Source organism: Talpa occidentalis, unplaced genomic scaffold (assembly GCF_014898055.3).
Source record: "Talpa occidentalis isolate TD23 unplaced genomic scaffold, MPIMG_talOcc4v2.1 talOcc4.2, whole genome shotgun sequence".
Classification (NCBI taxonomy): Eukaryota; Metazoa; Chordata; class Mammalia; order Eulipotyphla; family Talpidae; genus Talpa; species Talpa occidentalis.
This window is the reverse complement of record NW_023602073.1, coordinates 33265668-33273393: the sequence shown is the minus strand read 5'-3', so window position 1 is coordinate 33273393 and position 7726 is coordinate 33265668. Positions and strand designations below refer to the sequence as shown.

The 7726-nt window shown below is 50.8% G+C and overlaps 1 protein-coding gene across 4 annotated transcripts; it reads right to left on the bottom strand.

The window, feature by feature from the left end:
- Positions 1–1509: 1509 nt before the first annotated feature.
- On the bottom strand, positions 1510–6971 carry LOC119252000 (patr class I histocompatibility antigen, A-108 alpha chain-like). Of its 4 annotated transcripts, none has more exons than XM_054698501.1 (8): positions 6863–6971; positions 6547–6579; positions 3859–4137; positions 3383–3664; positions 2542–2817; positions 2303–2422; positions 2015–2047; positions 1510–1892 (listed from the first exon to the last, which is right to left on the bottom strand). In XM_054698501.1, exons 1-8 carry the CDS (start codon positions 6966–6968, stop codon positions 1849–1851), a joined length of 1173 nt encoding a protein of 390 aa, XP_054554476.1. In that variant the 5' UTR covers positions 6969–6971; the 3' UTR covers positions 1510–1848. The 4 variants fall into 4 exon arrangements, with proteins under 4 accessions (XP_054554476.1, XP_054554477.1, XP_054554478.1 ...); XM_054698502.1 differs by having other exon boundaries at positions 1511–1892; positions 3383–3658; XM_054698503.1 differs by lacking the exons at positions 6547–6579; positions 6863–6971 and adding an exon at positions 4429–4524 and having other exon boundaries at positions 1512–1892.
- Positions 6972–7726: the final 755 nt, after the last annotated feature.

The following is a 7726-nucleotide window of genomic DNA, read 5'->3' as shown; positions in this document are numbered from 1 at the left end:
GAAAACAGAGGTTCCAGGTTACTGCCCCGCCCAAGGAAAGGTGGAGCTGATCAGGGATGAGAAGCTAAAGAAGAGGAAGAAGACGTGGAGTAAGACGAGGAAAGGAGGCTGGAGGAGGTGCATGAAGAAGAGAGACATGTGAAGAAGAAACCACACTTGCTTCTCGCTTGGACTTGTTCCAGGGAGTTGGGGACATGGAAAGAGACAAGTGAAAGAGACAAAAACGTGAATGAGAGACCCATGGGGAAGCTGACAATGGCTGCTGTTATCTTGATGTGGATTTTGATTTTTGTTCTTTTCCTTCCAGACTTGCCTGCCCCCTCCTGCCCCTGTCCCATGGGTCTCTACCAGTGGGTGCCTTAGCCTTGTGGCAGGCTTTTGGGCCCCAGTGTGCCTACTTTGGGCCAAGCCTGTTTCTCTGGGCATTTACCCATGAGGAGACGGGTAACATTGGGTGCTTCACTTGGGTACTATTCTAATTATATTCTTTCTCTTCTCTCGCTCTATTGCACACTGATTCTCTATTTTATACTAATTGCATTAAAGTTCTTTTCTGTTGAAGGTCTTATACTTTAGAGTATGCTTTGTTTTTATGCAGCTGATGGCAGATCCCTTGTAGAGTGTACAGTTTTTAGGGTCCAGGGAACCCCTCATTCTGCCCACTAACAGGACCAGACATCATTCCCACCATGTGCCAGAGTTCCTTTTCCTCCACACCCTTCAGTGGGTCATTCTCACAGTGTGAGGTGGTAACTCATTATGATTTCAATTGGCATTTTCCTGACAGCACATGGCAAACATTTATCCATCTACCTATTGGCCACATGTGTGTCTTCTTTAGAAAAAGTACCTATTTAGCTCCTCTGCCCCTGTTTTGAGTTGTTTTCTTGTTTTGGAGTTCTTTGTAGATTTTGGAGATTAACTCCTTGTTGGATTGATGATGTGCAAATAGTTTCTCAAATTTGATATTGTCTTATCATTTTAACGATACTTTCCTTCACTATGTAGAAGCTTTTTAGTCTGATGTGATTCCATTGGTTTCTTTTTGCTTTTGCTTCCTTGGAGCACAGAAGACACTATGGGCAGTGAAAATACTCTGCATGATATTCTCATGGTGGACACAGGTCATTATACATTTGTCCAACACCCCAAGAATGGACAACACCAGAGTGAACCCTGAGAGAAACCATGACTTTGTGACTGTGACATGCAGGTCCATCACATGTAATCCACGTGTCAGTCTGGTCTTAACACATGATTTGGACATGATGTGTGAACAGTTTTATAAATCGAGGAATAAAGTGTAATTTACTTTAGAAAGCATATTTCATGCTCATACAAGGACATTTAAATAATACTCAAGGATACGCATAAGTCAATCCACTCCACCCCCAAGACCCCAGGCAGCCAGTGTCTGCTCAAAAACAGTTAGCAATTTATCTTATCTTTTCTCATATATATATATATATATATATATATATATCTCCATGCTCCTGTCTGGGCAATAGTGTTTGTTTTCCCAACAGTAAAGGAGTTCAGGTCACAGAGTGGGGAGAAACATTTGCAAATCACGAATCTGTTAAAGGATGGTATCTACAAATAATGCCTAAAACTCAATGATCAGAAAGAAATAACCCAATTTTAATAAGGACAAAATAGTGTAATAAATGAATGGCAACTCATCTGTAAAAATGTACAAAATTTCCTTACAAACAGCAACTTTAGTCATAGAAAAGTAAAAATATGATCAAATGCTCAATATCACAGTTAAGAACAACAGTGACACCATCATCCTTCTGTCCAGGGTGTGCACAACAGGAGACTCAACAGGTTCATTGTAAAAGATCCTTAGGGGCTGAGAGATACATCAGAGCCCTGGGCACTGCTGCTGCCTGGTTGAGAACAAAACAGAACCCGGTCAGAAATGAGACCATAGGAGGGAGTGATGATGGTGACTCTCCCATGGAGTCCATTTACACTGTCCCCAGGTGCTCAGGGATCAAACCACACTTACCTGCAGCCTGAGTGTAGCTTCCTCCTTTTCCTCCTGTGTGAAGAAACATCATGTGAGACTAGGGTGTGGTCAGGTCAGGAGACCTAAAGGAATCTTTTAATCCTGCAGAACAGGGAAGTTTCCAGAACAGTGAGTAAAGACCCAGGTCAGGACTGGGAAAAATGAAGAAAGGAGGTGAGGGGGACCAAATACCCTCTCAGTACCACACATATGTGTGGATCGTACTTCCCATTAACCAGGTAGGGCAAGTTCTCCCTGGAACTTGAAAGCCCCCAGTCCCTTCCCTACCTGAGCGTTTCTTCCTCCACATCACAGCTGCAGCCACCGCAGTTCCAGTGAGCACAGCTCCAAGGAGAACCAGGCCAGCAAAGATGCCCGTGGTAGGGATGGAGGACTGAGGAGGGGGCACTGGAAGGGAAGGGAAGATTATACCCTGAGCCCCAGACCTTATCCTGGCCCTCTGAAGGGCTCCAGAAGTGCCCTGATGGCCCTGAGAACAGCCTCTGTGCCCACATCCTCCTCCTTACCCCATCTCAGGACTTGGGGCTCCAGCAGGCCTTCATGCTGCACGTGACACGTGTATCTCTGCTCCTCGCCAGAAGGCACCACCACAGCCGCCCACTTCTGGAAGGTTCCATCTCCCCCAGGCCTGGTCTCCACCAGCTCCATCTCCTGGGTCAGGTCCTCCCCATCTCGCTGCCAGGTCAGGGTGATGTCCGCAGGGTAGAAGTCCAGGGCCCAGCACCTCAGGATGACCTCATGGTCACTGGAGGGGTGGTGGGTCATGCGTGTCTTTGGGGGATCTGAGGTGGTAAATCAGAAAACTCACCTTGTGTTTCCTCCATGGACACTGAAGAATCCTCATGAGACCATCCTCACAATGGACAAGACAACTGGTGTGGCAGCAAGAAGCATAAAATGTAAAAAACAGGCTAATCTGGGAGAATCTATGAGATTCTCCTATTCCTTAGAAAGTTCTAGAATGAGGACGAAAACCCAGGGTAGGATGAAGCAGAGGGAGTGGAACACAGACGTTTTATTCCTGACCTGGGTGGAAGGTGAATAACACAGAAAAGCAGGAATCACATAACTGAAAATGTTCTCAGACCAGAAACAAGACTGAGAGAGAAACTCGTGGTTCTCAAACAGGCCCCTGGTCAAAAGGACCCGGTGACGTGTGATGTCAGGGACTGTCTGTCTTTCTCAGGAGAGACGGGATCCCTTCCCTGTCCTTCAGGAGAAGCCGGAGTCTCTCTAGTGCAGAACATGAAACCCAGGGGAGTCCCCCTCTCGGGACTAGAGAGAGGACTCATTTCCCGCAGTGACTCCAGGCAGGGGGGGACCGGGAGGCCTCCAGGCCCCTCTTACCCGTGCGCTGCAGAGTCTCCTTCCCGTGCGCCAGGAATCTGAGCAGCCACCTCAGGCACCTGCCCTCCACAAAGTTCCTGATCTTCTCAGCCTCACCCCGGGCCTCCCACTGGCGCCGGGTGATCTGAGCAGCCATGTCCGCAGCGGTCCAGGAGCGCAGGTCCTCGTTCAGGGCCAGGTAATCCGCGCCTTCGTAGGCGAACTGCACATACCCACTGAGGAGGCGCCCGTCGGGCCCCACGTCGCAGCCAAACATCTCCTGGAGGGTGTGAGACCCTGTCCCTGCCCCGTGTCACCTCTCGTCACCCTGCCCGCACCCCCTCCCGCCGGGAATAAACTAAACAGAATGAAAAGGAGTGAAAGTCCCGCGGGCTGTTCCCGGGCAGGTTGCGGAGAAGCCTGGAGGGGGAGACCCTGAGCGACCCCCGTCCGTGGGGATGGGGGTGCTGACCCGGCCCGGACCCGCGCCAGCTCACCGGTCTCGCTCTGGTTGTAGAGGCCGCGCAGGGAGTCCAGGTGCGCTCGGGACCACCGTGTGTTGTCCCTTTGGTGCCGCGTCTCCTTGTCCCAGTCCTCTGGCTCCTCCTGCACCGCCTGCCCCGCCCAGGGCGCCCGCGGCTCCGCGCTCTGGCCCAGAGAGTCGCTGTCGAACCGCCCGAACTGCGTGTCGTCCACGTAGCCCACGGCGATGTAGCGGGGCTCCCCGAGGCCGGGCCGGGCCAACGTGGTGTAGAAAAGCCTCAGGGAGTGGGGGCCTGGGGGCGGGAGGGGAGACCAGGCCTATTCTTTTCCCCTTCGGGGGCTCGAGTCCCAGGGGGCGCCCACGAGACAGAAAGTGAGAGTGAAAAGCGGCTGCGGGACGAAAATGGCCGGGACTCGGGGGGCCAGAGGAGGCTGGGGTCTCGGGGGACGGAAAGGGGCCAGGACGGGGCGGGGCCGAGGTGGGGGGACAACTAGGGCGGCGGCGAGGTCGCGCCTTTCCCACGCCCGCCCGCGCCCTCGCTCCCGCCTCTGGGAGCGCCCTGTCCCCTCCCGACCGCACTCACCCGCCCGGGTCTCCCTCGGGGCCGCGGCCACCGCGAGCAGGAGCAGGAGGGCTGCGCCCCCCATCCCCCAGGACGCGCCTCCACCCGGGCTGGGGAGACAGAGTCCCGGAGGGCGGGTGGGGGCTTTGGCACGGGAGCCGCGGGGCTGCTGATTGGCTGCTCCGGAGACCTCCAGGCAATGGGGAGTGAGCCCTGGGGTGAGTCACCAGTATCCAGGAAGTAGGACCCGCCCAGGCTGTGAGCCCAGAAGTGGAACCGAGGGGAGAGGGCGAATCCCCAGCAGTCACCTTCCAGCCCTGCACCCACTGGGGACTGAGACCCAGACAGCCACACCCCGAGACCTGGGACTTTGCCGCCCCCTCCTCTCCTGCTCCGAGACCTTTGCCACACCGTGTCCCTGAGTCCAGGCCCAGGGACTGGGTCCGCAAGCCTCAAACATTTTCTTTCAGAAACTCTGTACAGTCTCACAAATTATTACGGATCCCATGTATAATTTTTTTTAGGTGGGTTATAGCTTTAAACATTTACTTTACTAGAATAAAACCTTTTTAAAAGATGTTATTGCTTCTTTACTTTAGAATATAAATAACCTGGGGCCTCCCTGGTGGCGCAAGGGGTTAAGCATCAGCACAATGAAGTGACCTGTAGCTGCAGAAGCACCAGTTCAATCCATGGCCAGGGAGCAACCCACATGGCACAGCAGTCCTCCCCTGTCTCACCTGCTGCTCCCCTCAGCAATGTATTTCTGTAGTTCTTCCTGTTCTGCTCCCCACTCTGTCTTTGATGAATCCTCTCACCCGCCACACCTCTGGCCTGTACCCCAGCTCTTGTATGCATAAATAATTTTTTTTAAAAATATTAATAACCTATGGTATGCTAATGATGGAGTTTTTGGAGTCAGTGGGTTTGGAGTGCGGGGTCCTGGGGTTCACTCTGGGAAAGGTTTCACCAGAGTTCCTGTTTCAGCAACACACGAAGAATTCCCCAGGTGAGTTTCTCCACAAGACATTAGTTATATTTAAAGAGCAGATTTATTAGACAAGGGACAGAAGAGTAAAGGACACTTGCATAGACACAAGCGGGCAGGAAGATCTGCCTCCTGAAAGGGGCAGGTTTGCTGAGAGAGGCCTGCATGGTTGCAGGCAGGTGGCCTTGAGGAGAGCTGCCTCCACTGAGGGAGGTCAATGAAGAGAAGTGCAGGCATGATGCAGGTCACAGGCAGGCAGGAGGCTGCTGCCCTGCAGAGAAGAGAGTTGGCGAAAAGATCCACCTGCATAGTCACAGGTGGGCAGAGGGATTGCCGCCCCCAGCCTGTGCAGAGACTGCACTGACATAGTCTTTTTCTGTTTGGGAGGGGTCACTCCTCGTGAGCCTTCTGGTTAGTTGTTGATGTTGGACAACTATGCAGAATCTGAAAGGGACAGGAGAGTCTACAAAGGGCTCAATCTCCATATCTTTACCCTTGGGCCAGTGCTCTAGACAGCAGTCTCATACCTGCTTGGATTTTCTGCTTTGTAATCTAGGCTTTGGAGCCTAAGGATCTTGGTTTCTCTATCTGTGTCAATGGCTGTGTTAATCCCTTCTACCCCCTACTCCTTGTGTGAGCCAGGTTTCTGGTCTTGGGCCATCTCCTTTCCAGTCTTTTTCCATTGCTCTCCTCCATCTTTCACTAACTTCACAACTTCCAGTACTACCTTTACTTTTGGGATTTGTGGTGAAAAATTAAGTGAAAAAAAAAATTTTTAAATTATTTGATTCCAGTGTAATGAATACTGAAGATCTTTATAACTTAGTAGAACAATATATTACTTTAAAAAAATCACACATAAGCACAAGACCCAACCAATATGCAAGAGAGTGATGAGAACATATATTATTGAGCAAATGAATATAATAAAGATTCCAGCAGAATTTCCAGTCTTGGTGCAATTGTAACAGGCTGCTGCCCAGGGAAAGGGGAAGTTCCAGGTTCCCTTATCACACTCAAAGGAGGGTGGAGCTAAAGAGAAGACAAGAAGCTGCAGAGGAGACTGAGGAAGGCAGGAAGCAGGATGGAGCCATAAGGAGACCTGGAGGGGGCACATGGAACAGAGAGACAAGTGAAGAAATTGCGCTTACCTTTTGGTGCTGAAACTGATGTTGGTGAGAGACCTGTGGGAAGGTGACAATGGCAGCTTTTATCTTGATTTTGAATTTGATCTTTTTCTCCCAAGCTTGTCTGGTTATTTCTGATCCTTTTCTGTGGGTTCCCACTAAAAGATGCTTTAGATTTGTGGCAGGCTTTCGGGCCTTGCTCTGGCCCAAAAGACCATTCGTGTGGTCTTTTACCCACAAGGGTATTGGTAACATGGGTGCTTGATTTAGAAACTATATTCTTTGTCTTTTCTGTACTGTTTACTAATTGTATTCAAGTTCCTTCCCATTACAGTCTTACATGTTTTGTGTTGATGCAGTGGATGGCAGAGCCTATTTAGAGCAGACAGGTTTGCGGGGCCTGGGGTGCTCCTCTCCTTGTCCTGTAACACAATGAACACTCCCATGCAGGCATAATGAACAAGTTTGCTTACTCACAGCTCTTTCCCTTTTAAGATGCATGGCCAGGGCCTCAGCACTCTTATCTACAAGGTTGGGCAGTTAGCCAGCTGGCCTGTCTCTTAAAGGGCATCCTCAAATGCCTGCATCTTCACCCCCTTGCCTGGCCCCCCTTGTCGGGGGACTTTGCAGCAAATGGTTGTGCCTGCTGAAAAACGATGCTATTGATGGAGGACAGGAATGAAAAAAAATAAATAAATAAACTGCAAAAGGAAGCACCACAAGACCAGAAACGTGGCTCTCACAAGAAGATGGAGGTAGAAGAGATTAGCATAACCGTCAACACAGTTATGGAAACTAGGATCCTTAGGCACAGACTACACAGTTGTGAAAACTAAGATCTTCAGGCACCAATGCCTGGATTACACAACATCCAAGCAGGTATCAGAGCACACATCCACAGGTAAAGATATGGAGATTGAGCCCATGGTGGAATCTGCTGTCCCTTTCAGATTCTGCTTAGTTATCCAAAATCAGCCACTAACCCTAAAGCTCACAAGGAGCGGCCCCTCCCAAACAGCAGAGGACTATATCAGTGCAGTCTCTGCACAGGCTCAGGGCAGCAAGCCCACTGCCCACCTGTGTCTATGCAGATGCCTCTTTTTACCAACCCTCTCCCTCCGCAGGACAGCAGCTTCCTGCCTGCCTGCCCGTGACCTGCACCATGCCTGGACTTCTCTGCACTGACCTCCTTCAGCAAAGGCCG

Coding starts and splice junctions, on each gene's coding strand:
- LOC119252000 (XM_054698501.1), bottom strand. CDS start 6,968: ATGGGAGTGTTCATTGTGTTACAGGACAAGGAGAGGAGCACCCCAGGC. Junction 6,580..6,862: donor ACTGCATCAACACAAAACAT/GTAAGACTGTAA, acceptor ACCTTCCCACAG/GTCTCTCACCAACATCAGTT. Junction 2,818..3,382: donor GGAGACTCTGCAGCGCACGG/GTAAGAGGGGCC, acceptor TTACCACCTCAG/ATCCCCCAAAGACACGCATG.